Source organism: Sturnus vulgaris, chromosome 12 (genome assembly GCF_052056855.1).
Source record: "Sturnus vulgaris isolate bStuVul1 chromosome 12, bStuVul1.hap1, whole genome shotgun sequence".
NCBI lineage: Eukaryota > Metazoa > Chordata > Aves > Passeriformes > Sturnidae > Sturnus > Sturnus vulgaris.
The window spans coordinates 8,272,540-8,293,787 of record NC_142254.1 but is presented as its reverse complement, the minus strand read 5'-3'; the positions used below and the strand labels follow the sequence as shown (position 1 = coordinate 8,293,787).

At 39.0% G+C, this 21,248-nt stretch overlaps 1 protein-coding gene and 1 long non-coding RNA gene across 8 annotated transcripts in view; one reads left to right on the top strand and one right to left on the bottom strand.

Moving 5' to 3' along the window:
• Window positions 1-1,695: 1,695 nt before the first annotated feature.
• Window positions 1,696-9,467, top strand: LOC148222355 (uncharacterized). The gene is made up of 4 exons (XR_015806209.1): window positions 1,696-1,827; window positions 4,563-4,791; window positions 5,762-5,847; window positions 8,673-9,467. It is a non-coding gene; the product is annotated as an uncharacterized LOC148222355 (long non-coding RNA).
• The window catches only part of PHKB (phosphorylase kinase regulatory subunit beta), a 68,644-nt gene continuing 54,121 nt past the window's right edge, over window positions 6,726-21,248 (bottom strand). For 5 of the 7 annotated variants that reach the window (XM_014882501.2, XM_088171870.1, XM_014882526.2 and 2 more), the window contains 8 exons: window positions 21,179-21,236; window positions 19,354-19,444; window positions 17,603-17,805; window positions 15,378-15,512; window positions 11,909-12,038; window positions 11,416-11,523; window positions 9,981-10,121; window positions 6,726-7,620 (listed from right to left, as the gene is read on the bottom strand). In XM_014882501.2, the coding sequence (XP_014737987.2) occupies window positions 7,483-7,620; window positions 9,981-10,121; window positions 11,416-11,523; window positions 11,909-12,038; window positions 15,378-15,512; window positions 17,603-17,805; window positions 19,354-19,444; window positions 21,179-21,236 (1,004 nt within the window). In that variant the 3' untranslated portion in view covers window positions 6,726-7,482. Of the gene's footprint in view, window positions 7,621-9,980; window positions 10,122-11,415; window positions 11,524-11,908; window positions 12,039-15,377; window positions 15,513-17,602; window positions 17,806-19,353; window positions 19,445-20,305; window positions 20,397-21,178; window positions 21,237-21,248 lie in introns of all 7 variants that reach the window. The other 2 variants (XM_014882510.2, XM_088171871.1) reach the window with 1 other exon arrangement.

Sequence of the window (21,248 nt, the reverse complement as noted above, 5' to 3'; positions counted from 1 at the left end):
AACAGCATTCCAGTCTGACAGGTCATTTAGGTACAGAGGAAATAATAATGTATCATGATGGACTAGAAGAGATAGCTGACACCCATGGACAAATATTTACCTCTGCTTTATGCAGTTTTTGGGTGGGTTACATTAAAATTAATGAACTGCTGCTGTCTTTGAAGGTTTCTCCTTTTCTATATGCAAATTGCAGAGTCGTTAGGGCAGTGCCATTGCAATCTGTGTGGGAGGGGAGGTGTCAATGACCACAGGACATCCACTTCAGCTGTCTCTTAACCTCTGTTATTTATATCCCAAATGTATAATTTTGGTACATTTTATTTTTGCAAAAAAAAAAAAAAAAAAAAGAATTTTTAGCCATAAAAAATTTTTTGGTAAAGAATTTTTTAGCCAGTTGAGGCAATGAGATATTTAATGTAAAGGCTTCAAGTTACAAATGAGTTCTCATAAGCACACAATTAATCTGATCTAAGGTAATGAATACTCTGGTACTGGGAGGCAGATAGCCTCAAGGTAAAAAAATAAATATCCAGAAGTAAATTCATTTTGTCACTTGAGGCTTGATCCAAAGCTGGTGTGAATCATGGAACTGAAACAGAGGCTGACAGCACTGAATCTGAAAACCTGCATTGTAAAGAAAGGTTTATTTGAGAAGGGTTGGTGAGCTTCCTCTATCTTGGCCAAGACCTCAAAGGACAGAGAGGACATTACAATTTCTGCATGATAAGAGGATTCTAGAAACAACTTAAAAGGTAAATGAGATCCAAATACTATTACTTGTTTTTGTGTTCTCATGCCTCACTATAAAATGTTTTAATATATCCAACAAAAATAAAATTTCAAGACTAAGGTCTCACAATGTATTTGCATTTTTTAAATATATATTAAATGATTCCAATACTTTGTGTTTAGATGTGGTATAGAAGATGTTAGCAGAAGGCATACAGGAGGAGGGACTGTTGCCTCTCCAAGCATGGTATTTAAGCAGGTGCCTTCCTGCTCCTAAAGGAGGGGCACAGGAACCTGCCAGGGCTCTGGAGCAAAAGTCTCTTGCATCTTTTCTGTAAAACGTCTGTGCTTTGAAGAGAAGGAACATTTATTGCAGCCAGAAATACAATATTTGACTGGGTGCTGTGAGGGCAGTTACCTGTTGGTTGGTTGGTTGGGAGAAGAAAATTTTCTGACCATACATCAGGATCTCTCCAGCAGAGATCAAAAAATCAGACTGCCAACCTAGACTTCCCATTTTGAAGGATTCTTGTGAATACAATAATTTACCATTTCTAGCAGCATACCAGTGAGGTGTGTACAGTCTTTGGGGAATATTTTTGATGTCCCTGCTTTGACTGGAGTAAAATCAGGCAGTGGAACAAAGCTGGAATGAGGCTGGCTAGGGGTAGCTCTGCTGTCTGCATGTCCAGGGACAGCTTGGGAAGTGTCCTCTGATCCTGCCCGAAATTCCTGCCCAAAAGCTCTTGGCCTCCCAGCCAACAGGAAACATGAGTGGGGCACAGGCCTCCAGTACAGATCTGGCTGGTAACAACGATGGAAGCACCCACAGATGAGATGGGGTGGGACTGTTCATTGATATTTTCACCACCATCTCTTCCAGAGGTGCTGTGAGATGGCCAGGAAGCACGTTTGAAAATTGATTTCCCTGTGCCTGGGGCTTGCAGGGTTTACAGCAGCCACGCTCAGCCACATGACAAAACACCTTTCCTGAGTTCCTTTGCCTGGCTCTCTCTCCATCTCTTTTTCCTAATTTTGCACTTGGGTCTTCTACATCCTTGGAGAAGAGGAAATCACCAAAAGTAAGACCAAAACACAGTAAGTACTTAAATCATTTCACTTGTATTTAAATCTCTGAGGTCCCCAGCACTGCAGAGAAAACAACATTGGGGGGAAGGATATTTGTTCACAAAGAAAAGCATTTTGGATTCAGTTACCTAGCTCAGTTTAGAGACATGGAGTGAAACTGTAGGGATTCATTTTTGCATTCTTAAAGACGGTTTTCTTTTTTCTTGCAATGCTTTTATGTCCTAGCCAGCAATGTTAAACACCTTCCAAGTGTATGAGAATCTTGTTAACATTTTCCTTCTGGTTTGTTTTTATTACTTATCATTGATTATAGAGTGGATGCACAAACACTGCAGGTTAACAGAATGTGCTACAATCTTCTCTAAGCACATGGTTAATGTTTCCTTTAGAAATGTTGCAGTGTAATTTATCTTCAGGCAGTCCAGGTTCAGCTGTGCAGCACACCTCACTAAATACACAGAGCCTGTCACTGGAACCCAGAAATCTGCTGGGTTTGCTCGCCTATGACTCAGATTTGTCACCTCCTGTGAGGTCTGAATGCAGCCAGGTGATTCCTCCACGAGCTGTACCAGGAATTCCAGCTGTGCTGGCACAGCTGGCAGCCCTGCTGCAGGGACCACTGGCTGATACAGGAGCTCTCAACAGGCAAAGCAGGAACTTGAGATGCTTGTAGGCAGCTTGGGCAACAATGTCAAAAAATACACACTTGAATAAATAATCCCGGTCCTGATCAAAGAGGAATCACGTTATATGTTTTAGTTTTTGGAACATAACCCAGGGACATGGGTTATTTGGAACAGAATCCATGCATTATTGTTCAGTGATGGGGTAGAAAGTGGGTTTGGGAGGTGTTATTTACATTCCAGTTCTTTTTTAGTAAATTGTGTTTCCTATCAGAATGGAGTGATTTGCTAGGTTTAGGTCTGTGGTACAGATATAAACCAGCATGATGCCCTGTCCTCACACAGGCCCCTGCACCTGAGTGCATTTCCTAATGTGGCAAGGCACAGAGACCTCTTCCTTTTGTTTCACTGGTGTGAAAAGTAAGAAATGATTCCTACAGAAATTATTTTTCCTAGGTGTGATGTCACCCTTTCCCTCCCTCTGTCTGGCCTCAGATTCCCTAAAAACATCAGCTATGGCATTCTGAACTTCCTGCCACTTGCCCAAAAGGATAAGGCTCAGATGAGATCAATCCTTACTGGCAGGTGCTAGCAGGACCCTCTGTTCCAAAGAGCATCTCTTTTGTCTCAAAAAGCTCTTCTTTTATGAGATAAGAAACTTAATTTTTGACCTGATCTGAAAAAAGTAAGAATTATCCTGTATGTATTTCTGTGCAGAGGGGAAGTTATTTAGTTCCTGTATCCCTCCCCTTGTCAGAAACATGCACTGTTATGGAAGGTTACAGAAGGAACCCTTGCAAGCCTTTTAGCATGGTCTGATTCAGGAAAGACCCACCACATGTAGACTTTTACATTCTTTGTATCTGTTTTTTCTGCATTTGTTTTTGTTCCAGCTTCTGCCAACGTGCATGTTCAGGTGGAGAAAATATCATTGATAGTTCTGATGTCAGAGTGCTACATGGGTAAATGAAAAGAATGCACATTGCTTATTCCACTCCCAAAAACAAACCCCTAGGGGAAATCCTTTAACTTCTCTCCACCTAAGACCCCCAGCCGAGTTTCCTTCTTACCTTGTCCCCATATTCACACACCCACGCCATGATTTGAGCAGAGTGTGAAGGGAGCAGAGGCAGGTTTGGACAGTGGAAATAACCCTGCACATTTCCTTTGGGCTCTCAGCTGTGTTTTCCAACACTGTTGCATTTTGTGTTTATAGCACAGCAAAGATTTTCTTGCTCATTTAATTTTCTCTTCCCATGCTGCAAGGCTTAGTTCATTAGCTTAAAAGACTGTCACGCTTCTGGAGAACAGAATATATTTGGCAGGAGTTTTGTGGATAGTAATTATCTAAAAATTCAATCAAGCCATTTTTTGATTGATTTTTTGGATGAGATATATAGGCTTCAGTGGAATTAATTGCATCCTAGTATTTTTTTAATTTATGCTTTAAGCATCAGATTGCCCCACCAATCCCACTTTCTTTGGTACATTTATTTTTTCCTCTTATCAACTATCTACAAAGTCTCTTCTAGGTAAATGCTCTGACTGTATTTATGTTTTTTTATTAAATATGTCTTCCACTTCCAGTGATATTAGTATTGTAACATCCACGTAGCTGAAAAGAATTTTACAGAAGGATAATTTTCAGTCTTAAAAATGCCACTGGCCAGGCAAGACTTTCTTGAAAGCTGCAGAAGGTACATGAACATAAAATAACAAGGATTATGACTGATGACCATTTCTTAAAGAATTTATTTTCATGACATGAACTCAATGTATAAGGCTTAAGGAAGTATTTTAAATAGTAATGAAAATAAAAAATATGACACCTACATTACAAAAGCAGAATGGTATTTTGACAGTGATGCTGAAGCTGCTCTTATCAGACACTGCTTGCTGATGGACTTTGATGAGAAAACGTTGCTCAGAAAAATGCCCCATCAGTGCTGTGATACCATCACATCCCCTGCTCCAGGACTGAGCCAAAAAAAGCCTGTTCACATCTGCATCTCCTACTGCATTTTCAGCTGTGGTGGATTAAAAAGTAACAAAGAGGATTTCTCAGACACTGATTTATTATTAACCTGTTGTGCCTTTTTTTCTGTCTCTGCCCTGTATTAGTTGCACAGACTGATTTGTAAGAAAATAAGACTGAAAATTCGTGTGGAGGAGAGCAACAAAGCCAACAGCAAAAATGCCAAGAAAGCCTTGAATTGCCTGTGCCAACTTCTTCCCTCCTGAATTCTCCTGAGGACTCCTGCATCCAAAATGTCTGATGCATTGGGAACATGACACCTATTAAGTGGCACAGGAATCCAGTGTGAACACTCTGGTTTTGGTAAAATTGAAGGTGACAGAGTTTGGGGCTGGAGAGGGGGGTGGGGTTATGTGTGTTTACATCAGGAGTTGATACTGGAGATTGGTAATTCCCTTTTTTCCAATAGCAGAGGAATTTTTTTCCTATGGTTTGCTTAACTAAAATAATTTGGTCTTCTCAAGGCTATGTGATAGAGGAATCTGGAAAAAAAAATCCTGCATTTACTCCATAGCTGAACTTTTCCAGCTGTTTTTTTCCCTTAGTTTCAATGGATCTTCCCTCCCCCTGTAAGCAGAATGGGTTATCAGGTTTTGGAGCACTGTGAAGGTGAATAATAAAGGAACTGAATGGTGTGAACCCTTTGGGATTTATTTCTTTAATGTCTGGAGCAACTCTATTGCCAGTAGGTCCTGCAAGTACACAATGCACTTTAGTGACTGTTGCACTTGCAGTTACTAATTTGTAACCCCAAAGGCATCTCCTTCCTTATCCTTTTGAGGCAGAATGTTTTTAAAGAAATTAGGACCAAGCCTGTTAAATATTAACCACCCATCACTTAAGATGTGGTTGTTTAAAAACTGTCTGGTTTACCTTTTATTTTCTGCTATCCTATTTTAGAATGTAGAAAAATATTGAATATAAATTTTAGCTTCTATTCCAATTATCTTGTATTATCTTATAAAGCTATAATTGAAAAGGCAGGCTCTTTGAGAGCCATTTGTGCCAAGCTCCTGTGTCTTGTTCATACTTCACCAAGAGAAAAATTCATGGTATTGTCCCTTCAGGTTGAAGAACTTTTTCAGAGAATGTGGACTCTGCTGGATTTTGGTATCTTTTATCTTCTCATTTATCCTTATTTTGTAGCAGCTGAAAAATTGTCCCAATCATAATTTCATAAACCATGTGTTCAAGGCTATAAAGGAAAACAGGAACAGTTTGCATGGATTTTTATTGCAGGTTTGTGTCAAGGTAAATGGTCACTGGCATTTTCATTCATTTGCAGTTCTAAAGTTCAGACCAAGGTCAGCAAACCTGGGGCTGACCAATACCTGAGGTGCTAATGGATCAAGAGAGGAGGAAAAAGTCGGGGTAAGAATGAAAGTGATTTAATTTAATTTAAATCGTAGGCAATTGCAAACCCCAAATCCGAGTTAAGAAACTGCCAGTGCTCCTGGAGTAATGTGTAGGGTCTGTGTGTAAAGGATTGTTTCCTTTCAGTAGGATTCACAGTCTGTAGACAAGAGTTATGTTCTGTATTGTACGGCAAGAGATGTCCATTTCTAATATTGTTAAAATCTACTAGAAACAGAGATCTTGCTGCTCATGTAATCACAGAGCCAGGGCCAGCTGCAGGGGCAGCACTGACCAAAAGGACAAGGGGACTCCATTGCAGCCGGTGACTGCGAGGGCAGTAATGCAGCCCGAAAGCCGAGCTCAGGCTGTTGTGTGAAGGAGTGGCTGTGCAGCACTGCTGCCAGCTGAGGCTGCTGCTGCTGCACTGTTCCCCCTTGGTGCAGCCCTGCAGCCAGCACAGGCTGCTCCAGGCACGGACACTCCACAGCTGGGCCAGCCCCAAGCACTGGCAGTGTCCCCTGGAGCTGCCTCCCTGTCCCCTGCCACCCCCGCTCTGCTCGCACAGATAAATGTGTCACAGCAAGGGCAGCAGCACGAGCATGGCTTGGCCCTCTGAAAGCACCTGCCTTGGACATCAGCGTGCCAACAACTCACTCACCCTCAGTTTAATTAGAAAATGTTTGAGCATCTATTCTAAAGCGTGTTTTGTGCTGCTAAAAGTGCACTTCAGTGCTGCAAGGTGGTTCCAGTAGCAGGTCAAAGGTTGCCACTACAGTCACTTGAAGTATTTTTGACAGGGTTCTTTTTTTTTTACAAGCATTTGCTTTTTATTATTTTCACCAAAATAAAGCATATAGCATACAGTGTTTTCACACATTTAGGAGATAAAGAAGTGTATCTCGCATTCTTTAAGACCATGATAACATACGTAATACAAAGTTATTTCTTCATTAATTTTAATTTAAATACAGCTTGGTTGCCTTTTTTTAAAAACAAATTTTTATTGTGTTACCATACACTTCCCTTGTTAACGTACAGATGTTTAAATAACAACTGGGAAAATACAGTGATGTGTATTGCTAGAGATAAAAAGTTGCTCTATTAAAATGAAACCTGTATATCAAGTTACCAACCTGTAAATTAAAAAAACCCAACACATTAAATGAATGCTGTCACGTGAACTGATAAAGAAAATCTTAAGAGAATAACAAACACTTCACTTTCAATTTGTTTGTGGAATAATAAGAAAATAATTCAGATTTTGTATTTCCACACTGATTGGTATGTATATTAATTTATCTTCTACTTGTTTGCAATTATAAATAAATAGAGGTATAAAGACAAAATCTGCCATTCCCTTGAATTTACCAGCTACATTAAATGCATATTTTAAGATCATAAATACATTCCCATTCAACTTAATCAAATGCCATAGGACTAACTTCATGTGCTCAGTTTCATGCTGCATAGTTGAGAAAGGAAAAAAAATCTGGTGGCACTTGGTATGTTTAATGGCACTTCTTTCAGCAAGGGATAGGATGCATTTGTGTCACTAGCCAGGGTTACCCTTCAAACCAGTCCCTTAAAATAGGCTTGAAAAATACATAGAACACTAAGTAAAGCAACAATTCCTGTGCTGTGTGCCAAGCTTTAGCTAATGGTGCAAGGATCATCGTTGCTTGATTTCATTTCCCCTTCCAGCAGCAAAGTGATCACAGCCTTGCTCAAGTAGCTGCACGTTCCCTTTTTTCCAAGTGGGTGGGTGTTGTAGAATGCAGTCATGTCATTCTGCAGAGAGGGAACAGAGGCTGCCATTAGTGGGAATGTGGAAAGCAGCCACACACAGGGAAACAAGAACAACATCAGATATGTTAAAACTGCAAATGTGTTTTTTGGACTCTAAAACTATAGGATAATTCTGCTCAATTTTCAGAAATCTCCCAAATGTACTTACCTGCATCTCTTTCTTTCCTCACTGAGTTTTCCAGGACTGCACAGATACCACCTTCTTAACATTTTTTAAAATGTCATAGCTGTCAGAGAACAACTGCTCTCCTAAAACATGCAGCTGTGTGATGCCTGTGTGGTAGAATGGTGAGCCAGGGCCTTGGGTGCACATGAGGTGTAAACTGACTGAAGATTTATTCAGAAGGAAAAAATCCAAGATCCAAACCACAGGTAGCACATGAACTCATTCATTAATCAGATCACTAAAATAGGTGTCCTTCACTGAACACCTGTTTTTCACAGTTAGTGACATCAAAACACCTGCTTATTCTCAAATTATGTATTAGCTGCTCTAAAAAGGTTTAATGCTTTAATTCAGGAAATTGGTTACTTTTATTAAATCAAGGGCAGAGATTGTGTGGAGAAAATATTAAGTCTTCTGTAGTTTTAGGGTGTGTCTCAACTTACTAGAATAAATACTTTTGATATTTATTACATATTAGCAGAAAATTAACAAAGTTCAAAAGATTTGCAAGTCCATTTATTGGAAGACCATAGCTCACACAAATCAGGAGTTTTTAGCAGTGTTAGGAAACCTTAAGGCAGAACACCCTAAGAACAATTCCAGACAGTTACAGTTAACTGCCAGCAGGCATCCACCTGGGAATATGGGAGAGCCAGGTTTCAGAAAATTTTAATGCAAGGAGCTGAATTTCTGACAACAATCTTAAATATTATTCACAACTCTAAATCGGGGGCTCTTTCTAAGAGACAAAAAGGCATTATTCTAAGTAGGTCTGGGCTTGGAGAAAAAGAATCCATCACTTCAACAGAGGCTAGGGCAGCACCAGTAAAACCTGGGGTTTACATGGAATTTTCCTTTCTGTTTGCAGCCACTGGGGATTTGCAGCTTGTCATGGAAGTAGGAGCAAATTCCAGATGCTGTGTGGAGCTGCCACTTGAAAACCATTTGTGTGGATGATGGGTGGTTTTGCTATGGCCACAGAGTCACTACCCTCCAACAGAGGCCAAAAGGATGATAAATTCCAGGAAATTGTGTTCTGTTCTAACAAAGGTATTGTGCAAATTGACACACTGCTGGGGCTGGGTATCTGGCTTGCTTTCATATTTAGTACAAAAAATCACTGGCAAAAAAGTGAGCATTGAAACATTTGAAAGAGTTCTTAAGCAGCACATCCTTCCTCATATTTTAAAGGAGCTAAATTCAGCAAGAGGAAGAGCTGTTGCATGTCGATGTTATGAATCAATAGATTCTTCAGAGCTAGCAGAGATAACTTCAAAATACTGTCGACAATAAAATGCCAGCTGGAGCAAGGAGGATCATCCTCAGTAGCTCTGGGACTTGTCCCACTGCTTTACTCTTATCTCCTCCTTCAACCAGGCCAATAAACCTGGCTTCATTACAGGATTTCAGCTTTGAGGCACCATAACTTGTAGTGAGAATATTCAGAGATCTTTAAAGCATAAAAGTTATAATTCTAGTGAAGTAAATATGAAAAGCATTTATTGCTTTATTTGAATTTTAGCCAAACCTTTGCCAGTTCATGAATGCAACTCTAGCAGAAAAATCAGTAACTAGGAACAGTTCTGTATCTCAAGTTCTTCCTTTAATACTGTCAATATGAATTCCTTGGTTATTAAAGTTTTCTTAGTCTCTGTGTGCATAAGTTCACATTTCCTTGCTGAGCTTCAGGGTTCTTTTTTGTTTGTTTGGTTTTTGGTTTGTTTTGGTTTTTGGTTTTTTTGTTTGGTTGGTTTGGGTTTTTTTGTTTGTTTGTTTTGTTGGTGTTTTTTGTGTTTTGGTTTGTTTGTTTGTTTTGGGGTTTTTTTAATGTTGTTTTTAACTCTTCTCTGTTCTAGTGTCCCTCCTAATGAATTCTTTCTCCTTGGAGGATAACTCTTCCAGCTTACTGAGAGTCCCATTTCAGAGTCACAGAACACAGAGTATTCTCCTTACCGTAACATTTTGAATTTACAACTCAGCAATAAAGTGCACCTCTTTCATCTCTGCTTAGAGGCTCTTTTCAGACCTAGGCAGCACTTGGGTATATTAATTTCTTATTTGTGTTCTGTTCTGAACTTCTGTCAATTGCTTTTTACTCTGAACTGCACGGAATTAACATTTAGAACTAACTTCAATAAGAATGGTAAATTCTGTGAGACAGCAATATTTTACTCACTCGATTTTCAGCTCCCTTTGCACTGCTGTGATCTTTCTGAAAGTCACGAAATGCTTCTTGCACCACTTTGTCCAAGTCCACTTTGTCCTGGAACTCTAACTCAGGATTTCTCTCCAAAATTACAGATATAACCATCAGCAACTAGAAGGCAGAAAAAGATTGTAAGACTTTAAATTTCATTTTTTAGAATTCAGGTTACATTATAGCCCTGCTAGTAATTGCATATGCCTCTTTCAAGCAGGAAGCCATTTAATAATGGCACAGGTAATAGTGCACAGATAATAGAATTCTGACTTTGATAAAAGAATCACTGCAAAAGCAGGCTTTTATAAAAGGTTACAATTGCTGGTGACTGCCTAGGTAAGGGCATGGTGTAAATGATTGACATTAACATCTAACTTGGCTGGGAGCCAGGAAAGTTATTTTCCATTTTATTCAGTTCACTGTGTGGCTGCACCAATGCTGTGGAGAGAGTGAAAAGCACCAAACACTGGACCTCAGCATTTGGTGTTCTGAGACATAATCATAGATAGTAAAATTCTGTTATGACAGAATTTATAAAAACCAAAGACAGTAACAGTCAACAGTAAAACCTCAGTTTGTCAGAATTTATGTTACTTACATCTGAAAAGGGTTTAAAATAGGAAGGTGAACATGATGAGTGTTGTAATATCTACAAGAAGGCAGTGGAGTCTGCACTGGTCACCTTGGGTTTGGTAATTTTGTTATCTTTTAGCAAAACCTGGAGGTGTTCCAGGAACCAGAGTGTCCATGAGCTGTGAGCCAGAAGTGAGAGGGGCTGGTGTTCCTGGGGAGGAGCACTCCCAGGACCAGGGACACAGACCTGGGCACTAACAATGGATGCTGCTGACAGCACACGTGCCAGGTACCAACAGTGCAGCTGCTCCTGATCTGTCCTAAAAGCAAACACTGTGTGTGCAGTGGGGGAAGGATTTAAACAGGCTCCTGCTTTCCTGTCAGCATGAGGAACACAAGGAAATGGGAAGGTGGCTGCTTCAGTGTGTAAAGCTACTTACTAGACTGCCTCAGCAAAAAGGGCAAGAAGAATCCTTCAGAGGGCAATCTGGTTATTTTAGAGTTTTCCTTAGATCTAGGAAATTGTTAGGAAAAGGCATGGCCTAAGGACTTGAAGGAAAGCTACACTGGAATTATTAGATTTTTACCTCCTCTGACCTAATTGTACTGGTACTGTCATTAATATTTGCTGAAGGGGAAGAACATAATGAACTCACTCTGTTCTGAACATGCAACAGCAACCTGTTTAATCATAAAAATCTATGGAGAAACCACTGAAGCAAGTGTTTCTATGGAAAACGCTCTTTCTTCAAATATTTGAGTCTAGGTTATTTTTTTGTTCTGTTTTAGGCTGTCACATATTAATGCACACTATAATGTCATTAATTCCTGGCCAGACCTCCACGATGATCTGCCTGTACTGTGGCTGGTCGATGTTTTGCAGCATGTCTTCAACTAGGAGGGAAAAATTCATTTCATACATCGTCATATCCGATAAGGTTGGTTGCTGAAAAACAAATCATACTTTTATTCAAAGACCACATGCATTAAATCAAACCCAACCCCAGGCAGAGCCTACTTGCTTGTTGAACAAATAATACTCAACTAAGAAATAATGGCCACTGTAGGATCCAAAAGGGAGCAGATTTCAGAGTCCATGTCTGAGAAAGAATCTTCTACACTTACGGTTTTATAAATGTGCTTTAATAGAAATCATTTGCTTTCATTCTATTCTAATTGTATTTTACTCTAAACAAAATAGAAAACTTTATTTTTTTTTTCCCCAATTAACAAGTTGCAGTAAGTTTGGTATAAAATAAGCATTAATGCTGAGGTATTTCAGCATTACTAGCCAGGCAGAAGAGCACAGCTGAGCCTGTGTGCAGGCTTACCTGGGGCAGGAATCTCCCAGCCACGATCAGGCCATTGGGGGTTCTCTCCAGGATCTGCCACACTCGGTCATAGAAGCCTGCAGGGGTTCTGTTCAGGGAGCCATCCAGCTGCCTCCTGTTCAGCCAGCTCCTGGGGGACACAGGGACAGCCTCAGCAAACCTGGCCCTGCACAGCCAGGCAGGTGGGCAGTGACCCCCCAGGCTCCTCTGCTGCACACACAGCACAGGCTGTGCCCTCTGCTGAGGGGCACCTAAAGCAAACGCAGGGGCTCAGCGTGCACAGGTCACAGTGTCACCCTTGGGGCTGTCTGTGCTTCATGGGACTGCAGAAAAAGCAGCAGCTCAGAAATCCACCCAGTGCAGCCCAGTAACAGTAGAAGATCAAATTCATCTAATTATATAAGAAAAATGCATTTCAGCAGAATTGTTGAAGGCAGGGTTTTTTTTCCTGATGGTCTGTAGAAAACAAGTGGCCTGCAAATTTAGAAAATTCAGCAGAATGGTTTTGCAAACTGAGTCACATTCTCCAATATTCACAAATCCTGTTTGCCTTCAGAACATACCAGCTTTTTTCTTTTTTACTTAAAACCATCAAGTCTGGAATTTAATTTTCCTATTCTTTCTTCTCAGTGCTATGATAGGAATGGGGCTTTAACCAAAATGTTTAAAAGACACCAACAATGGAACTTGAAGTGGCAGCCATGGATATGAATTAATTGATAGATTCACAAGACAAATTTAAGTCTTGTGTGGCTGTCCTGAATGTATTTGACAGAGAAAACTTCCTCAAGTTACTAAGTCCTTAGCTGCTTTTAGAATTTTAAGTAGAAAAATCAACAATCACATTATTTTATAGAAAAACTACAATTAAATTACTGCTTTACAACATGCCTCATGCCTTTCAGTATTTCTAAGACCTGGTTCTGGTAGGCTGCTTGAAAAGGAAAAAAAAAAGAGAGAAACACTCTAGTCAACTTCATCAATGTTGTTTTGCAGCACTTTCATAGTCTAGCCCAAATTAATTCAGCACTAATTAAGTTTGGGGGCTTAGATTTTGCTCCATTTGTATTGGCAGACTAACATGACAAGTTTAGAATAAAATCATTGTCTGACACCAGTGTGCTTGATGAAATTACTAAAATATTTTGCATTAAAAAACCCTTACTCTTAAATTCTGGAGAAATGGTGAGAATTCCTTCTGAGATACAACCAGTAAAGAGAACACTAATTCCAACAACTCCTGCTTGGTTTTATATTTAATTTTCTTAGTGTAGCTCACTCCTAGCTGCACCAGAAGACAAAGCAAATTGTTGGTTTGGGTTTTTTCTGGATTGCATTTTAATTTTTTTTTTAAACAAAAAGGAAAAAATTATCACTAAGTGGTTCATTTTCTGAGCAGGTTTGAGCTCCAGGTAATTGGGATAGACTTTCTGAGAACAAAGGAGATGTTTAAAGTTAACCCTATAAAGCCAGGGCTAAGCCAACATACAATGTGGGTTTTTTTCCTGTATAACTGTATTGGATAAACATGATAAGTTAAGAAAAAAATGTCTCATAAATCACTTCTCAATTAAACACTAAACTACCAGAAAGTCCTGTCTACTATGACAGTTTCATCTTATTCTCTGTACAGCTCTGTCCTTGCATTAGGATAAGAAAACTTCCATAAAAGCAAAAAGACCAGTGGTGTGGTAAAAATAACAAGTTGTTTTCTTAATACAAAAGAAGAAGTATTTGAAGATGTCAAAAATTCTTGACCCACCCACATTAATAGGGTCAGGAAGAGAGTCCTGCAAACTGAATAAGCAAAGTGAGTTTTAGAGCTGTTTGGACCATTAAAGGAACAATGCTTCATTTAAAAAGAGTTTCTTGCAATCTTGTGACCTACATAAACAGATTAAAAAATGTAATCTGTGGAGTCTGTGCTTGGAAAAATGTTACCCTCTGTGAAAACAGAGAGAGGAGAGAGGTTAGTTGTGGAGAGACTCTTAGGGAGGTAAATAGACCATTAGCCCTTCCTGTATGACAAATTAATTGGCAGTGAGATATGGGATCACATTAGCAGAGATTTTTTTTTAAAAACATCTCAAAAGTAGGAAAAGCTGTCCTCAAAAAGAAAAAAAAAAGAAAAAGAAAAGGCAAAGTTAAAGAAAAAAAAAGAGTAAAAGAATATTCTGTAGTATTCTGTATTTCCTGGCAGGAAGAGAACTTTTACAAACAAGTCACTAATGGGCAAGGAAAAACGAGCTGGCAATACTGCACAGGAAGAAGTTAGAAAAGAAGTTAGAAGACTGAAAGTTTTGAAGGATATGCTGGTGAGCTTTTGTACTCAGATAACCCAAAAAAAAAATCCTCATCCTCAGAAACTCAACCCAAGTGCCCTTCAGTGACCTTCCCATGGTGTGTTACAGGAATCAAAAGCAGCAGCTGCTGTGGCAGTGCAGGTAAGAGCTCTGACAAAAGGTGGTGCTTGGATTGCTTACTGAGAGTGACCAAATGCTTCCTAAAGAGCATTAATATTCAATGGGAAATGCTGCAAAGGGGCTGTTCTGCTACACTTGTACAGGCCAGTGTCAGCACCAACATGAGCAGAGACAGCAATTAAACAGCAAGAACTGGTAAGCACAGCCAGGACTCTGAAAAGCATCTGGGACATACAGAACAGAGCCAGTGGGACTGAGACATGAGGCAGCCATTGAAGGAGTCATTTCTCAGGGATTCTAGATTGGGGAAAAACACAAGTGTGTTTTGAATGAAGCAGGAACATAAGCAGCAGGATGTGTGGTGTAATTCCTCTTTGTTGAGAGGAAAAGCCCATCATCCATTCAGTCAAGGACTGTGGAAATTATCAGCAATATTGTGCCAAAGTTTAACTTAAATAGAAGTAAAACCAAGAGGAAGAGTCTTGACTTCACTCTTATCAATAAAGTTAAATGGAAATACTGCAATTTTAACTTTTGTCTTGCATACTTGGTATCACAATGAATGTTCTTTTTGGCAGCTGGTTACAGAAAAGATTCCAAGATTCAGGCAGGACCACTGTCTTAAGAATTCTAGAGAACATCTGGTCTTACTCATACAATAATAGAAGAAAGTGGGCACTGAACAGCAGACAAACTGTTGAAGTTACTTAAGTGGAGGTATTGGGTAATTTTTGGCTCCTTTCCCCTCATCAAAGAGTGTAACAATTCACATTATAGCAGACAGATCTCTTTTCTCTGGCAGTAAAGAGATTTCCACAAAGATAAAGCTGAAAAGGGAATATGCAAAAGAAAAGAAACAATTCTAGAACCTGGGTCCATGTGAAAGAATGAAAAAGTGCATTTTTGCTACCTTCCCTTTAAAAAATTCCATAACTGATTAGAGATGTCTGGTGACTTCAGGTGCACAGAAAGCAGTTCAGGAATGAAATGTATTTGAACAGAGGTTTCTGAATGAAATGAGGAGCCACAACCCCACAGCTCATTACCTGCCTGGCTGCTGAGGCTGCAGAATATCCAGCAGAAGCTGCTTCACCTCGCTGGGGGACATCTGGTACAAGTCCTTGGCTGGCATATCCCCAGCACGGATTTTCAGCTCATACTTCATAGCATGGATAATCCATCTACATAAGGGGAGGAATATATTTATTCATTAAATACAAAGTTTCCAAATAGGAAAAATTAGTCTAATAAAACAGCTCCTAAGAATTCCACACAATCCTGCTATTTGGCTGTCAGGACGTGCATAAAATATCAGACAAATACTCTCCTACTCTTCCTGTTTGATTGGAACATGATACAAGCTGAAAGGGATAATGCACAGGTTTTAAGAAATGTGCTGTGAAGCATGTTTTCCATAGAGAAGATTGATTGGCCTACAGCCCCAATATTCCATGTTCATTAAGACCAACATTTACCTGCCCTTTGATGTTAAAATTCCTACTCAGAATTATGCTCTGACTGTATATGCATTTTGCTGATGAGTTTTAAAAAGCCATAAAATTTACTGTATTTTACATTTACGAAGACTTCAGGGCTTATTTCTGGTTTTAGCCTTTGAAATTCCTTTTTGCAGTCTACCACACTTTCTTTTTCTGCTCCTTTAAAAAAAATTTTGATTCAATAAAAATATAGCAACAGTGAAGATTTTTAGCCTGAGGTATCAGAGAGGCAGAACTTGGCAAAGTGTTGAAGGAAAATGCTGAGTTTTATTGTGCACATTATGCAAAAACCAGTGCTCCAGCCTCTGATGCAATATCAAAGATGAAATAAGGTACAGGTACATCAGAAGCCAGAAAAGCACAGAACTCTGGTTCAGTTCAAGTAAGCATTACTAACAAAAGGAAACTGAACTGGTTTTTCTTCAGACAGTCCATAACACCTGATCAAGGCTTGGGCACATCAGAGCCTTTCTGTGTTTATCTGAAAATGCAGTGGGAGATTTAGGCTATCATCTCTGCAGCCACGTTCTGTGGTCATTTAACTGTTTAGCTAACAAGGTGCAGAATGGTTTTGTTTATGTAATCAAGTCATGTTCTTTTCTAGGGAGTTCTTGGTAACTTAGCACAGAATTTGGAGATGCCTGGCCAGCTGATTCAGTGCTGCTTGACATCTGAGCTTTCCAGGACCATGCATTGGAGGTGCAAGATACCAGGGAGTATTAGGGCCCATTACATTATGCAGAACATGTTACTTTCATTTAATTTAGCAGGTGAAGAGAATCCTTCTCTTGTTACTAAGACTAACAACACAAGTGGCTCAGGAATTGTTTCCCCACTCATGACTCAAATGTGTCTGTGTGAGTCCCTTGCTGGTATTTTCTCTTTGCAGTGGCCTACAAGCCACACCAAAGTCAAGAGTGGACCTTCTGCTGAGCTCTTCACTGATAAGAGGTGAATTCAAGTCAGTTGGCTGGGAGTTTTTACAGTAATAGGGCTGTCAGAAACTTGATCTATTTCAACATGAAACCCTGAAAACAAATCAATAACAAGACACTAAATCAAATCATTATCAAACTGGAACGGCATTTCTGTGAGAAGGTTAATTTTGCTCACTGGAGTGGGTGATAACACTGAAATAAAGGAAATTGAATCTCTAGCATTAACCTTGGGAGAAAGAAAAAAAAAATTGCAGAAAGGATTAGCTACAGAGAGTAAGGAAGGGGAGGAAAGAGGAGTAACACATCTGTAAAGGGACAGAAAAGCATTTAAGTGCAAAAGGATACTTCCAGTTAAATGTAATACAGGCAATTTTTGATTTTATGATGACTGGAATGTACTGCTAAAGAAGAAATATGAATCTTGTATGCTAGAAAAAAGGTTGCTGGTATCTACCTCCAGTGCTGAACTACTGTATTTTTCTCTATGGAAAAAAATATGGAAGATGAAACACTTAAGTTTTGATTCTAAAGCGTGCTCACTGATTGTGTAAATCTCAGTCAGTAGCACCTGGCCTCTTCAAAGAAGTGCTTATTCAAATGCATGTCTCTTCCCAAATGTGAAAAAATCAATTAACTACAGCAAAGTAAATGCAGGGACCATGGAATGTGAAAACATTCCTGCACAGCCTATTTGTAGATCACCTTGTCAAAGAACTACAGAGAACAGGTGGGAGGTAAATGATGTTTTAACCTTGATTCAAGTTTGTGGTTCTCTGAAATCTGTCCATTCCTGCAATCCCAGAGGTGAGACAGAACAAGAGGTGCTTTACTGACCCAATCCGGATCTTGAGCATCCCCCTGAACAGTTCTGGGGAGTTGGAGATGATCCAGCCAATATGGATGACGAGCTCCTGCTGCACCACAGCTTCTCTTTCATCTTGCAATTGGCATTTTTCATAGATCATGTCCTTAATCACTGCTGGTGATAAGGGGTTAGAAATAACTGCTTCCTCTTGGCCAAAGGCTCCCAGTGTCACCTGTGGTACAGGGAAGACAATTCAGAGGACAGGGACAGGAAGAAAAGCACTGCAGAGCAATTCAGAAACTAAACTGCATCAACTCTGCTCTGCTTGTTAAAAATTTCACAATACAAGGGTAATTGTATGTCAATGGTTGATGCTTGTTAATACTGTTAATTGGATGCTATTGAAGTAATAAACTTCACTAACAACCACAGTGAATATGGAATATATTTTTCAAAATTAAAATAAAAATACAAGACCACTGGTCTGGTTATAATCAGGACTGTACATTAGGTTTAGACAGTTATATCATTTCATACATTTCAGCTGTGGAACTCAATTAAAATTCAGAATTAAATTTATAGTTTTGTTTTCTTATTTTTACAACCATGCTAAAAGTTACAGCCCTGATTTTAAGCAAATATATTACTGGTACTCGATTGTTTAACCACAAAAAAAGGAATTTTATTAAAATTCTGGGTTTTTTTTACTGTCAGTAAGACAGCAACACTAATTTTTCTGCTATGATAAAGATTATTATTGTAACATGATCAAGGAAGTGAAATTAAAAAGTTGCCAATAGCCTCAAATTATGCTGCATGCAGGTGTAGTCTTCTCTACAACTGAGCAGTGCCAGAAGCACAAACCCAGACCTCAGTCTGGAGTAAGACAACAACATTGCATATAAGCAGGTATACACATACATACATTTAATACAAAAATACAGAAATATTCAATTTGTATTTAGAAGCAGCTATTCATGAATTTAATTTAAAATCATTGTGCTGGGGAAGAAAAATAATGTTCTCCTTAGGAAAGGAAAAACACAATTAAACTTTCTTTGAAACAGAAAACCCTGAAAGACCTGCTCAGCTCCACCCACGTGCTGTCTTATGCTCAATCACACACACAGAGTGATTACATTTTCATTAAAGAAGTCTTTCAAAAGATGCCTTAATACTTCACGCCATCTATTTTTGTCAAGTAAGAGGGCATTTAGAAAAATCACAGAAAGGTTTGGGTGGGAAGGGACCTTAAAGACTCCAAACCCTGTCCAACCTGAACCCTCCCAGGGATGGGGGAGCCACAGCTTCTCTGGGCAGCCTGTGCCAGGCCCTCATCACTCTCACAGGGAAGAGTTTCCTCCTAAGATCCAATCTAAACCTGCCTTATTTCATTTTACAGCAATTCTCTCTGGTCCTGTCTCTACACGTGCTTGTCACACGTCCCTCTCCTGGAGCCCCTTCAGGCACTGGAAGGGTTTCCAAGGTCTCCCAGAGACCTTAAACCCAAGGACTTACATAAACCATGCCCCTTCCTGCCTTCCATAAATACAGAACTCTTTTCAGTCTTATTCTTTCATTAATTAAAATTATTATTCAATTCCAAATACAATTGTTAAACATGTCTTTATTGTCTCTGGATTTCTCTTCTTTGGTAAGGTTTTTTTTTAAGCCATCGCATACTTTTAAAAGAAGCATCAGAGGCCTTCAAAATGAACAAAGCCATTTGTTTAGTTTCTGTTATCATTCCTTAATGCAGTTCTGAGGAGCAAAGACTTACCTGCTTGCCCTGAACTAAAACATTAGTAATAGATGGTGCAAGGCTGTCCACTAGTTTACCTAAAAGACTTGCTGCGAAGCGCACAACAGACCTGAGGGCAGAAAACAGAGCAATCCCACTACATATCACATGCTAGTTTAATGAATTCAGATAGCAATCTGAAGTCTGCCACAGCAGAGATCTCAAAATTAACTCAGTGAATACATACATTATTTACCAAGTGGAATTTGGATCAGGTTTTGTGCAATCTTCTGTAGGTTTTCATTTTTTAGTTCAGAGATAGGTTAATGGATCAAAAATATATTTAGTTAGAACTCATTAAACTACCAGTTCCATAAAAAGCTTCTTGTTCTCTTCTCAACACCATCTTAAAAAAAGGCAGGTAAGAAATGCCAGCTCCTCTTTTATGACATTTTCATCATTTTGCAAGATAACTTTGTTAATTTTTAAATCTATTGAAAGAAGAGTCAGAAAGATTTTGCAAGAGAAGGTATAACACACAGCACCAAAGCCTAGCTGCATGTTCCATGCTGAGGGAATATTTTGCATGTGCAGCATGAAGAGATTTGTGTCACCTGCCAGGTTAAAAACAAGCTGTAACTTCTAAGAACCACATTTTTCCATATATGCAGTAGATGGTTAAAGATATGAATATATTTAATAATAATTTCCTGACAAAATACAAACCTAACAGACCTGTAATTGAGCTTTTCTAGGACAGATTTTGAGGCTACTAAGAATCATTTATTCACAGAGATGAGGAATAAGCTGTAATATTCTATGGTGTTAGTAAAAAACTCAAACAGTTGATGTTGTTTCCTGTGAAAACTGCTACACACTCCTTAAGATCAAGAGCAAAGCATTTCAAAAATGCATTAGCTGATACTATCAAAATGCAAATAAGCAAAAAAAACTCTCACAGAGCTGCACTTCAGATTTCTGGGCACTTTACCTGTTTCCCATGTACCAGTAAAGTAGTAATATGTGGGGTTATAGAAGAAGAAAATTTCTGTGCAAATGCAGCACTGTAGCGCAACACCAACCTAAATGTGTGTCACATGGCAATCATGGAAGAGAAATGAAAAACAGTTTACATATTTTGTTCCTAAAAATACTTCTGATTTTTATTAATTACAAAAAATACCGCCAAGGTATTTTGGTTCTACCTTATAATTGGCAAAGGCCCATTTAACTGTACGTAGAGACAAAAATGAAAAACATTTGTATTTACTGACCTGTTACGAATAGCTACAGAGTGAGAGAACAGAGTTCAGGACAGGCTTGACTTTGATAAAAAGAAATTAAACTTCTACTGAGCTTCAGGGCAAAGAAATTAATAAACAACATGTAAATATCAACCTCCTCGCTGAAACCTTTTAAAGTTATTGTGTCAAAGTCAGGCTCAAAGCAAATTACTTCAGGGCAATAAATCTGTGTTACTCCATCAGCTTAAATGATTTATATCTGATCACCAGCCTTCTTACATAAAGCTATTGACAATATTTTATCATGCCCTGTAGAAAATAAGAATATTAACATTCTTCTCACATTATTTCCATTTAATGAGGCCTGGGTATTGGCAATAGCACTCAGTGCAAAACCAGCCTATTGCTTTTCTATTTTAAAAGATAATAGTAAGAAATTGCTTCTTAATTTCTAAAGCATAATAAACCAGACCTTCAGCTGCCATGCACCAACACAACTGTCAGGAAAGCTGCCATTTTCCCCCCTTTAAGTGTGTGAGAATCCAGCCTTACTTTCTATAAACACATTAGGAAAACAAAACTGGTGTAAGCCAGAAGGAACACGATATTTGTATACAAACCAGAGCTTTCTGCTGCCAGCTCGTCTGTAGATTCTTTCAATATGCTCACCAACAGTACCTAAAGGCATTG